The following is a 12,751-nucleotide window of genomic DNA, read 5'->3' on the forward strand; positions in this document are numbered from 1 at the left end:
GGGGAAGAGAGAGATACAAGAGAGAGAGTGAAGGGTGGAGAAGCAGATAGGTGCTCCTCCCGTGTACCCTTGCCGGGAATTGAACCTGGGACTTCCACATGCCAGGCCGATGCTGTACTGCTGAGCCAGCCAGCTAGCCAGGGCTAATCTATGTTGCTTTAACAAAAATAATGTTCTGAACAAAGTAATAAAGTCAATAGACTCAGAGCATGTCTAGTTCTGATATATTTATTTTCCCAAGTGCCTTCTATTCAAAGCTTAATAATAAATACCTAATTACTATCCCTTTTTATAATGCTTCCTGTGGGCCAGACATTGTCCAAATACCTTCCATATATTCATTCAATTCTCACAATAAGCCGAAGCAGGGACCAGAGGACATCTTACAGTTGGTAGGAGGGAGGAGTGGGCATGAGGTGCTGCGTGGCAGCCCCAGGAGGAGGACAGGCAGGAGATGAGCCTGTCCGGGCTGAAAGTCGAGCGCGAGGAGGAGCCTGGGTGGCTGGGGAGGGTCAGGCTGGGGCAGAAGGACACATAAAAGCCGTCCTCCCATGCTTACAGAAGTCACAGTGTGAAGAGGAAGAGGGCCTACTTGAGAACCAGGGTTTATACAAAAAAACGATGAGGAAAATGTGGGTTCAGGAACAAGGAAAGACTTTCTAAATCAGAAAGGTTTTCAATCTAAGTTTTGTGTTCAAGAAGAAGCTGCATTCCTAGCTATAAGGAGGATGTAATTTAGAGTAGTGCTTTTCAAGCTGTTTATGGTCAGGAACCAGTATCCCCTACTCCCCCAATCCTTTATCCTTTGCAGATGTATTTTGTTCTACACTCTGTTCCCTGAGACAGGGCATTCACTGATCACAAGTCCGGACGTCACAGTTACGTCACACTGTTCAGAGTTTTTAAACATTCAGCCTTAACTTCTGTACTAGTCTCGCTGTGGAGGAATGACAACCATTCTCGGGGTGTCAGGCTGCGGACCGGGGTGAGCAGTCCTGCTCCAGGTGACCTCACCTGCTACCACAGTCACACTGCTGCTCAGTGACACTGCTGGGTCACAAAGGAGCCAAGTGCTAACTGTTGACAGGTTTTCCCCTATTTCTTTATTTTAAAAAAATGTTTCTCGTCCCCACCTTAAAGTTATTGTTCCTGTAGCTAAAGAGCATTTAGAACTACTGAGTGATTGTTTCAACTCAAACTATAGAAATCATAATTTATCAAGAGTATTTCCCTTATTAAAATCATTTTAAGACATTATCCTCTTAATAATGAGCCTAGACAGAATATGTAAGCATAATTATATAATTATTAAGCATAAGCTGAATTGTGTTAATTATATAACAAATCTGATTAGTGGGGTTGGGAGGTAGTGTATTTCATGAACCTTACCCAGAGATTCAGTGGCAAGAAAAATAAACAAGGCTCGCACCGTCCAAGTTTGCAATGTCAACATCTTGCATAGATGTTTCTGTAAAAGACACATGTAACGTTATTTTTAATATATTTTCTTATTGCACATAAGTTAAGACAATTTCTAAAGTTCTCTTGTTTCCAGTGTATAGCTATATATTTTCTGAAAGGTGGCAAATTCTTACAAGAATCCAGAAAACAAATTTAAGTCTTCACAATATTGTTTTTTATTCCCACTAAAGTTGTGGCTACATACAATATTGCTGGAAAACATAATTTATACTTTAAGGTGAATTAACAGAACAATCCTGTTTCTTTATTACTAAATATTCCGAGATTGAACACTTCAGAGTCAAGTTTTCGCATGGTAAAAACCACCATAAACAACCTAAGATGGAGAAAAAAGAGTATGCAATTCATAGCATGACCAAAATATCCCAAAATATGAATGTCTACAAATCACTAAAAAAATTCCAACACCTAGCCTGACCAGGTGGTGGCGCAGTGGATAGAGTGTCGGACTGGGATGCAGAAGGACCCAGGTTCGAGACCCCGAGGTCACCAGCTTGAGCGCGGGCTCATCTGGCTTGAGCAAAGAGCTCACCAGCTTGGACCCAAGGTCGCTGGCTCCAGCAGGGGGTTACTTGGTCTGCTGAAGGCCCACGGTCAAGACACATGTGAGAAAGCAATCAATGAACAACTAAGAAGTCGCAACGCGCAACGAGAAACTGATGATTGATGCTTCTCATCTCTCTCCGTTCCTGTCTGTCTGTCCCTGTCTATCTCTGCCTCTGTAAAAAAAAAAAAAAAAAAAAAAAAAAAAAAAAAAAAATTCCAACACCTAGTAAAAAAAATGGGCAAGATGAGTTGAATAGGTAATTCATAAAAACAGAAATACAAATAATTCAAACATATAAAATGATATTTTCAATCTTACTCATAATGAAAGATGCAAATGAAAACTACAATGTAGGAATGCAGGTGATACGACACTCTGGGAAATAATCTGGCAGTTTTTTTACCAAGTTAAAAGTACATTCTAAGACTTGGCATTTCCACTGCTAGGAATGTATCCAAGAGAAGTGAAAATTTTAGTCATCCTCACAAAGACACTCAAATGTTCGTAGCAACTTTATTCATAACAATCCCAAACTAGAACAACCCAAATATCCATCACTGGGGAATGAATAAACAATTGTCCAAACAATAGGATAGCTGTCATCAATCAAAAGGAATGAACAGTGATAGATGTAACAGCTTGGGTGAATCTCAAAAGTCCTGTGCTGATTGGAAGGAGCAAGACACAACAGGCTATACACACTGTATAAATCTATTTACAGGAAATTCAGCAAATGGCAAAACAGTGTTGGCTAAGGTAGGGAGGGGAATAAGTACAAAGGGACACAAAGGAACTCTTGGGGTGACAGAGATGTTCTATGACCTCACTGTGGTGGTGACAGCAAGACTACATTTGTCAAAATTCACAGAATTGTCATGAATTCTGCAGGCTCTGAGATTTTACTTTCTTGGAAGCTAACAAGTTAGCCTCCGGTTCCATGGATACTGGCAGAAGACATCAGGCCTCTGAATCAGAGAGAAAGGATGTTATTACTCATTTCAGGAGCAGCAGTCAGAGCACCAGCCTTTTCTCATGCTAGCGTGTGAGGAGTCAGGTAACACCTGTGCATGCAGTGGGCCACGTTTCCTAAACCCAGTCTTTTTAGAATGGTGTAGTATGCATAACCCTTCACTCTGGAGGAAGACTATCTCTAACTGCCAAGGCTGTAAGCAAACCTGACCTTTATTCTACGGAGAGACACCGTGTCCACTTTCCAACATCCTTGACAAGATTAAGATTGTCTAGGAAAAAAGGTAATCAGGGTTTTTGCTTCTAAGAAATGTAGGCGATCCATCCTAAAAGTTGAATTTTATTATTTATAAATTAGACCTCCATTAAAAACAAACAAAACTGACCCCAACAAGGTGTCACAGCCAAAAGAAGTGTGTAACTCCTCCAAAGACCCGTACAAGAAAGTGAAGTTTTATTCATAGAAGCTAAAAAGTAGAAGCAACCACACATCCATCAACAGTTGAACAAATAAATTGTGATATATAATGCCTACATTATATTGAATCACTGCAATGGAAAAGAATAAATTATAGGTACTTACAACATGACTGAACCTCATGTGCGATACAGGAGAAAGAAACCAGATGCAAAAGAAGTGTGCTCTACACAATTCCCTGCATACAAAGTTCAAAACCAAGCAAACAATCTGTGGTGATAGAGGTCAGAATAGTGATTATCTTTGGGGAGCGGGGGTAGGGGGGCAGAGGGAACATTCTGGGAGGCTGGGCTGTTCATTGTCCTGATCAGACAGTGGTAAAAAGTCAGTGAGCTGGTCCACTTATGATTTGTGGACATGTAGGCAAGTTGCACTTAGTAAAAATAGTGAACAAGGAAACCAAAAAACACTACCCAGATCAATCATCTCATTTCCCATAGTGGGAGATACACAAAAACTGAAGTGAGACAGTGTATCAAGACAATGACTCAAAGTCACACTCACACACTGTAAACCTGTAACCTGTAAACCAGCAGCACTTTCCCAGAGAGTTACACATTTACAACTGTGAACTTCACGGTTTGTACCTCCAGCCTCAATCAAAAACAAAAACCTAACCAGACAACACACATGGCCGCATTAGCACTATCAATTCAAGTTGAAATACATGTATGTTTGAAACTTACTCACCCTACCAAGGACCTGTTCTCGCCCTAAAGAGCCTTCCCCACAGTTTCTGAACACCGGTAACTTCCCACCGATGGACTATCTTCTTTGGACAAAACTCAGAAACAGGAGGGAGGCCCTCCCATGAAGGTTATTAATGACTGCTTCAAAGCAATCACATTTACCTGACGGTGCCATGAAACCCAGGTCACAGGAAAACCAGCCAAGGCAGGGTTCACATTTCAACCTTTAGAAAGAACTGTCCTGGCCCTGGCCAGTTGGCTCAGCGGTACAGCGTCGGCCTGGCATGCGGGGGACCCGGGTTCGATTCCCGGCCAGGGCACATAGGAGAAGCGCCCATCTGCTTCTCCACCCCCCCTCCTTCCTCTCTGTCTCTCTCTTCCCCTCCTGCAGCCAAGGCTCCATTGGAGCAAAGATGGCCCGGGCGCTGGGGATGGCTCCTTGGCCTCTGCCCCAGGCGCTAGAGTGGCTCTGGTCGCGGCAGAGCGACACCCCGGAGGGGCAGAGCATCGCCCCCTGGTGGGCAGAGCGTAGCCCCTGGTGGGCATGCCAGGTGGATCGCGGTCGGGCGCATGCGGGAGTCTGTCTGCCTCTCCCCGTTTCCAGCTTCAGAAAAATACAAAAAAAAAGAGAAAGAACTGTCATCGAGATGGGATGAAATAAATGAAGGAACATCTATTGATGACCCCCAACTTCATGATATGCAACATATCCACCTTCAGTTTTGGTCTTGTTTTTAAAATGGACAGAACTGGCAGTCCTGTGCAGTAGTGTCCTTTCCTTTTATTCTGTTGACAGTAAACTCAACTTGAAATCTATTACGAGCAGCAGCCTTCCTCCTCATCTCCTGCAGGATTTTCTGTGTATGTATTATAATCACATACTGCATACAGTGATTTTCCTAGACATCTGCAGGTTTTCTCAGAAGCGTCTATGATGCTGAAACAAGACTCCCAACCACACGGCTCTAGGAAAGGTTATTCCAAGAACTGAGTGATTCTTCTCTGCAGCAATACCTTGGCCCTGGGGCCCAACAGGCTGAAGTGCTGATGGGAGCCCCCCCCCCCCCCGTGAGATCTAGCACCAGTGATTCACCACTGTTAGTTAACATACAGTATCACAATGTTTGTGAATGATTTACTCAAAAAATTAGAACAAACTTGAGACTATCCCCATAAGTGTTCATTCCATTCACTTCCTTTCCCGTGGATTTTCTCAAGTGGGAGAAAAAGCAGTGGAGTTATAATTGATAAATATTTCATAGTTTTGCCCTTTATAAATTATTTTTATTATCTGTCGACTGTGTTTGAGTCCCCCCCCCTTTTTAGTTTGACCCAAGGGCAGAATGAAAAAGTATGAATAACGCAGTCCAAGGGACACTAAGTGGGAGGAGCCTATTTGGAGGTGCTGAGGTTAGGACTTCAACATAAAGTGCTGAGACTCTTATCTGACTCCAGCTCATTCTCAATAAATGGAAACAGCCGTTGACATCAGTGCAGCTTTCCTGTTGCTGCCTGGGTCCTTACCAGAAACCCAGAGTAAACAGCATACGGAGAGAGACAAATCAGAAGCACTCCTATTCAAGTTAGGGTTCCAAAGAGATGCTTGGAGCCATCACTCAACACAGTTCTAGAGGGCTTCATCAAAAATAAATAAGCTAAAAATGGAAAAAGAAGAACTTGTAGATGATATGATCATCTATCAAGAAAAGGAATGAGACCTGGCCGGTTAGCTCCAAGGTTAAGAAGCATTGTCCCTAAACGACAGGGTTGTGGATTCCCTTCCCAGTCAGGGGGAGCCTCCAGTGAATGCCTGACTGAGTGGAACAACAAATTAATGCTTCCCCTCCCCACCTCTCCCTCCCTCTCTCTGTCTCTAAGGAAAATAAACCCGGATAGCTCAGTTGGTTAGAATGTCATCCCAAGTGTGGAGGTTGCCAGTTCGATCCCCTGTAAGGGCACATACAGGAGCAACCTGATATTCCTCTCTCTCTCTCTCTCTCAGAAATAAATAAAGGAGAACCAAACGCCAAACTATTTGGTCTCTTGTGAGTTGAACATAATGGTTAAATAAAAGATAAAAAAACAGAGCTCTCCTATACACCAGTAATAGCACACACACGAGCTGTACATCATCACCTTTGACTCTAATTGTCAACTGAAGGCTACCCAGAGCATGCCAGTCTACACAAGAGAGCTGTGCTCTGGGAAACAGCTCTGAGGAGTTTACTGAGGGTTAGGGGTTTGGGGCAGGGAATACGCACACCAGAACATGCAAACAAAAACAGACCTACTGAAGACCAATACGGAATGCACTATTGAGACGCAACGATGAAACCAATCCACCTTAGAGTAAAGGATGAAACTATTAGTGTGAGGAAACTGAAAACAATCATTTAGAGGCAGAATTTTCAAATTTTAACACAGCAACAGATTTACTGTGCCAAAAGGAATGAATGGCTTTGGATACTTACGCATGCAGCTTTAAAACAATCTACACTCCATTTCCATAGATGGAGGGTGCACTGTTATTCATGATCAATCAGCTAACTTAATTCTCATGAACTCTGAGATATACACTAGACAGACACAGAATGATAAAGCAACTGTAGCCATGATGAATCTATCAGAAGTGTTTCTGAAGCCTTCCACATTGCTGACCAGAGCTCTGCTTCTTGAATTTCTTGGTTTCTACGGCACTAAATCACGTGGTTGAATTCCTTTCTTGATCTATTTCACTGTCTCCTTCACTGAATTCTCGGCTTGGTTTTATCTCCTGGCTAGGCATGAACCCAAAAATATTTGGCATCTATTTTAAAATACCAACTTCCCTGGAGACTTAAGATGTCAGCTATTACCTTCAAACAAAATAATTTCAATAATTCTAGCTGAGACCCTTTCTTTTTTAAAAAATTCCAGTTCTGTACCACCGTCTTGAATATTGTCTCTGACAGAAATAAATTGAACAGGTCTGAAAACAACACATGTGGTCATGCATGTGACACATCTATACATAAAAATGCACGCACCTTTCTGTAGAATGCAGCTTATCTGTCCCCTCCCCCCACCGCCCATCTAAAAGAACACCCCCATTCTTGAACTGCCTATGCCAATGGGGTCTATGTTGTCCCTACCCATCCATTACACCCCAGCTCTTCTCAGCTACAACTCTTTTCCAGTCTTCTCTCATGTCTCTCCTAATTGCCTCTTCTCTTTTACCCTCATCACGACCAACCTAATTTAGCTTAAATCACCTCAATATTTACACTTGCTTCCTTGCTCCCTCCAAACCACTCTGAACATTTTTGCTGGGTAAATCTCTCTAAAACATTCAAGTTGTCACTCTTTTCCCTAAAGCCTTTTAAAGGGTGAATAATAATGCCAACCATTTCAGCTATTTAAGAACCTAAAAATTTCACTTCAGTGTGCCTGTCCAAACTACCTTCTCCAATTATTAAAGTCTAGTCCAAAAAATACCCTCTACTCAGAGACTCTTCCCTAGAGCTAATGCACCACTATACCCAGACGCAGATTAAGGTCAGTTGAGGCCCCAGGCGCAGAAGAAAATATTGGGCCCCTTAAAAGAAAGAGAGGCAGGGAAAATAAAAATACGTGTTAACCATATTTTTAAGTAAATAAAAAGTATTATGTACTATTAATGTTAAAAGTGCACATATGAAACCATACTTGTTGTCATTAGAAAAAAGCGTTAAGTGGGGTTTTGCGGGGCCCTTCAGAAGTTGGGGTCCAGGGCCCGCGGCCTGGTTCATCTGCCATTAAATCCACCTCTGACTATACCTCTACAGAGGATAGCAAGCAATCTGGTTTTAACTCCAATCATGCAGAATTATTTTTGCATTTCCCAAATGCAAAGCAAATACTTAAGCTCTTTACGGTACCTGACCTCCCCCACGCCATTCACAATTTGGTCTGACCTTTCAGCATTCTCAGCACAAGCCACAGCAAACTAGGAGGCTTTCTCAACACTGTGATTTCAGAGTTTGGGCTCTGACATACACCATTCCCTGCTCTATGATCTTTTCCTGGACTCTGCTTTGCAATGTTTATAACTCAGATGAAACATCTTCTTTGTGGAATTTCCTGCCATTCTCACAAGCATTTTTGCTCCCAATGTACTCGTACAACTAACTAGATTCATAATACTGAACTGTAATTACTTGTTTTATATATTGATACCCTCAGAATCTCCAAGGCACATACAGACAAGTAAAAGTGGTCTTAAACGATCTTCTGGTATTATTCCAGTGACTGGAGTATTCTGCCACTCAAGTGTACCACCTGAAGAGGCAGTACAGCATCACAGCTGAGCCGAGAGTCTGAAGCCAGACTGTCTCTAGGTATGAATTTTGGATCTACCACTTACTAGGGTCACGTTCATTATGGTTATTTCTGATGTGTGGCTCTTTCTGCACAGATCTCTATTTGGAATGGGCTCCCTTCACTTTTCCCTTGATCTAAATCTTACCCAGGTTTCAAAGTTGTCCTCTGGTAAATCCTTTGATCATGCCAAGGCTTAAATGACCACTCCCTATTTTAAATATCTGTAGCATTTTCTGTATCGCTCTGCAATTGTTCGTGTTTGTCAACCCAATTTCTGTAAGTGCAAGCTGACCTCTCACATCTCTGTGAGCTCCTACAGCCAGTAAGTAATCAGTGCTTAGTATTTGTAGTGCAAAATAATAAAGCTCTGGACACTTCCGCTCGGATCACACTGTCCCTGCAATCAGAGAAACGGAGCAGACAGAACAACGCAGGCTTCTCCAGGAGCCAAGCTGCAAACGGACCTTATGGGGCATTCTGACTCTCATAAGCACAGGGTCTCAAACAGCTTCAGAGAAAACAATCTTCCTGCAGGAGTCAGGAGTCCCTAACCTTCCAAACCAAACTGTGGCAGCAGCCGATACTTTAGGGAAAATGTGTCAGCATAATGTGCACACTTGGGAGCAACAGAGAGCTAGTTTTACAGGGGCACAGCCTCAGTTTTCTACTCCACAGAGAGAAAGCACTGTAACACCTAATGCACAGGTGCAGGATAATTGACATTCACCTCAACTGTTGGCTGAAGTACAAATGCCTTGGGGAAAATTTTAAAATAAACTGAAAACACTGAAATTCTTAAATAAAAATGAGAACCGTGAACACAGTTTTTTAATTGCATAAGAAAAGGTATTAAATTATCTGGCCGCAGTATTTATAGTACTCTAAATTACCTGTGAGAAAATTAAACACGTACAGAATCGTCAACAATCCAGACTTGAGACAAGAAAACTCCACTAGAAACCTGACCCTGCTTTCCCAACACTTTCTCCATCGTCATTGTTTCCTTCCACTCGTGATGAAAAACAAGTGTTCAAAATTATCCCCAAAAGACAAGAGTTGGAAAGCACAATTTCACTCCGCAGCAAGCCAGTTCTATCATGCTGTATGTATTCCAGCGCCTAGTTCCAAAACACTCCCAAACAGGAATTACCCCTACTGCAAGAAATGCAGACAAATGCACAGGGCTCTGAGCCCGTCGCGTCAAGTTCAAAGCCGCTCAGCGCGCAGCCAGTCCGCTGAGACGCGCGTTCACGCCCAGCAGAAGATTCACCTGGGGCCGCTCGGTTTCACGCGGTCCACTCGCTGCAACACTACACAAACTCCCCGAACCGAACCGGGGCCCGTTTCACTGGCTCAGACGGAGGCTCTGAGCCCCGAGGCGCGCGGGGAGCGCCTGGACAGGGACCTCCGGGAAGAGCGCGGCCCAGTATCCAGCAGTTTAAGGGGAAACACGGAGCGGGCGGCCTGGGAAGGAAGAGGGGGATTTTGACCGAAAGGGGCCGACCCACAAGGGAGTTGTGACTGTGTGTTTGATGTGTTGGTAAGTGTGGGAGTGTGCTGGTGAGTGACTGTGTGTGTGATGGTGTTTGGTGAGTGTGAGTTTGCTGTTCGTTGTGTGTGTGTGGTGGGCTGGTGAGTGACCTCTGTTGTGTGTGTTGGTAAGTTGTGTATGTTCTGGGTCTGTGATGGTGTTTGGTGTGTAACTGCTGTGTTGGTGTGTGTGTGGTGGGCTGGTGAGTGTGTCTGGCTTGTGTTTGTGTGTGTTGGTGACTGTGATGGTGTTTGGTGAGTGTGAGTTTGCTGTTTGTTGTGTGTGTGTTGGCGAGTGACTGCGTGTATGTCGTGTGTATCGGTGGTTTGGTGAGTGTGTTTGAACGTCGCACGGAGGGTGCGCGCTCGGCTCCTAGATTCCCGGGGACAAAGCTGCGGGCTCCGAGTCGGACGCGGCTGGATCGGGACGAAGGAATGCGGGGACTTCCCGACGGGGACCAGGACCTCGGGTCGCGCGGCAGGGACGCCGCCCTCCCGTCCCGCCGCGCCCTCGCCCTCCCGCGGCGCAGCCCCGCGTTCGGCCACGGCCCCTCACCTCCTGTGGCGCCTCGCTCTCGGGTGTCCGCAGCCGCGTCCCCGCGGCGCCAGGCCTCGGCAGGCCGGTCGGCAGGGCGGCCACGGCCTCCCACGCGACTGTGCCCGGCGTCCCGCTCGTCGTCCGCTCCGGCGCGCGCAATCCTCCCCACAGACGCGACACGCGGCCCTCCTCCTGGGCGGGCCGTGCGCTCCGGCTCCGCCCCCGGGGCCCAGCGGGGTCCTGCGCGCCGATTGGCCGCCGCGGGTCCGGCGCGCCCGGCCATTGGCTCGACGGCAGTTCACGGTGGGGGGCGGGGCCTGGCGGCTGCGATTCCCGTAACGCGGCTCCCGGCGTCCCGGATTCTGGCGTCGCCCAAGTGGCTGGGAACGGCGGGTCCCACCTCCCGCCCCCGTGCGGGCCGAGGACCGGGACGTCCCGTGTCTGCGTGCGGCGCCGGGACCCGCGTGTCACCGCCGCCGCCCTGCTTGTATGCCGCGGCTCCTCGGCTTGCCCGAGGAACCGCCGCGTCCCCTGGGGAAGGACGCGGCTACCCGGGGGACGTGAAGGGCTCGGCGGCCGCAGACGGCGGCGGCCGCGGCTTCGCTGCGGTCCTGGGAAACGAGCCATGAGCCTCCTTTTAGGAGTTCGGGCGGTATTCGGCGGGGACTCGGGGTTGGGGGCGCCGGAGACCACGGTCTTTGCGATCGCGCCTCCCAATCGGTGACAAAACTCAGAGAAAGAACCAGCCTGATCCCACGTCCGCCCCTCCAACCTCGCCCCCGCCGGTACACGGACCTGCAGGCCCACTGAACTGTGTGTGTGTGTGTGTGTGTGTGTGTGTGTGTAGGAGCCAGGGGCTCGCTCGTGTGCAAGAATGATAGGAAGGCAGCAATGGTTTAATGGACTGGAACGGATTATACCCAAACATTAATATCATTATAAGGTCCTTCGTTATATTGAGGACTCAAAGTAAACCCAGACCAAATTATGATTTCTTAGGTCATTTTTAAAAGACACAGAGAGGTGGACCTGCTGTGTGCCTGGTGGGAAAGAGGTCCCAGGGAAGCTTGGGGAACCAGGTTGCATAGAGAGCCCCCAGCGTTCAGCTCTGGCTGCTCTGCCCTTTTTAGGGGTGTCTGTTTCAAAGCTAACTTTTTAAATCTAGCAAAGATGTATTTGGGGGCAGTGTCTTCTGGCTAAGTGTATCTTATGACTCCAAATTGCCTGGATTTAAATCCTACTATTTCCCGTGTCTGTGACCTTGAGCAGTGTTTCCACCTGCAAAGGAATACTGGTAACGACCTAATCCGATTGCTGCAAGGGTTCAATGAGTTAAAATACATGAAGTACTCGCATGTAGTAGATTAGATGTTAAATAAATATCAGCTGATTGCATTATTGAATGTGGACTATGTCAATACCTCTCAAACTTTTTGCATCACAGGGTATGTTGGAAATAATGACATTCTCTGGCACGTGGGGGATTAATCAGTCACAGCACTTTGGTCAGACAAGCTTTGGTCAGACAAGCAAAGAACTGAGTTAGCCTTTAGTGGATACACTTGTATTGTGTTAGCCAGCCCTAACCTCCAAGATAAACACATTTTGTGGGGGTGGTTAAAAATCCTAGGCTAAAAGAAGGAACTGATTGGAGAAGGATTTTTCAGAACAGCTAGAATGCTTCTTCCCTCAGCTGGAATTTAATAACTTTGCAGACACATCTGTAGGGTATTTGGATTTGAAGTGACCACTTTCAGGGGAAGGATGTATCCTTGGAAAGCCCTGCCAAATGCAAAGAGAAGTGGGGAAGAGAACTTTCCATTTATGCCTTGGCACCAGCTTGGATTTTAGATAGTTAGAAAAGCAGAGAGGGCAAGGTGAGGACACGCGTTATTGGAGAGTAGGTGAACAAAGCCGGGGGATGGGGAGATGCTACAGAACAAAGGCAATAAGTGGTTGAAGGCAAACTTTGCCTGCCTTGCTATTTGCTTAAATGTGGCCCTGACCACAGGGCACCATTTGCTTCCTTTCCTGTGTCCAATTATGTTTCTGAAACTCTGTGTCAACCTTGGAACTGTCCCCATGTTCTGCATCAACTTAATGATTTCAGCATTCATAATAATGATTCAATTAGCACCCTGACCTCACAGTTTCTCATTCTCCTCTTCACCGAGGATCTT

At 45.9% G+C, this 12,751-nt stretch overlaps 1 protein-coding gene across 1 annotated transcript in view; it reads right to left on the reverse strand.

Annotated features, from left to right (window-relative positions):
- IL6ST (interleukin 6 cytokine family signal transducer) overlaps positions 1-10,722 on the reverse strand; it is a 38,937-nt gene extending 28,215 nt beyond the window's left edge. The window contains exons 1-2 of the mRNA XM_066240894.1: positions 10,590-10,722; positions 1,390-1,468 (exon numbers count right to left, since the gene is read on the reverse strand). Coding sequence (XP_066096991.1) covers positions 1,390-1,453 — 64 coding nt within the window. The 5' untranslated portion in view covers positions 1,454-1,468; positions 10,590-10,722. The remainder of the gene's footprint in view (positions 1-1,389; positions 1,469-10,589) is intronic.
- Positions 10,723-12,751: the final 2,029 nt, after the last annotated feature.

Source organism: Saccopteryx bilineata, chromosome 1, assembly GCF_036850765.1.
Source record: "Saccopteryx bilineata isolate mSacBil1 chromosome 1, mSacBil1_pri_phased_curated, whole genome shotgun sequence".
In the NCBI taxonomy this organism is placed as follows: domain Eukaryota; kingdom Metazoa; phylum Chordata; class Mammalia; order Chiroptera; family Emballonuridae; genus Saccopteryx; species Saccopteryx bilineata.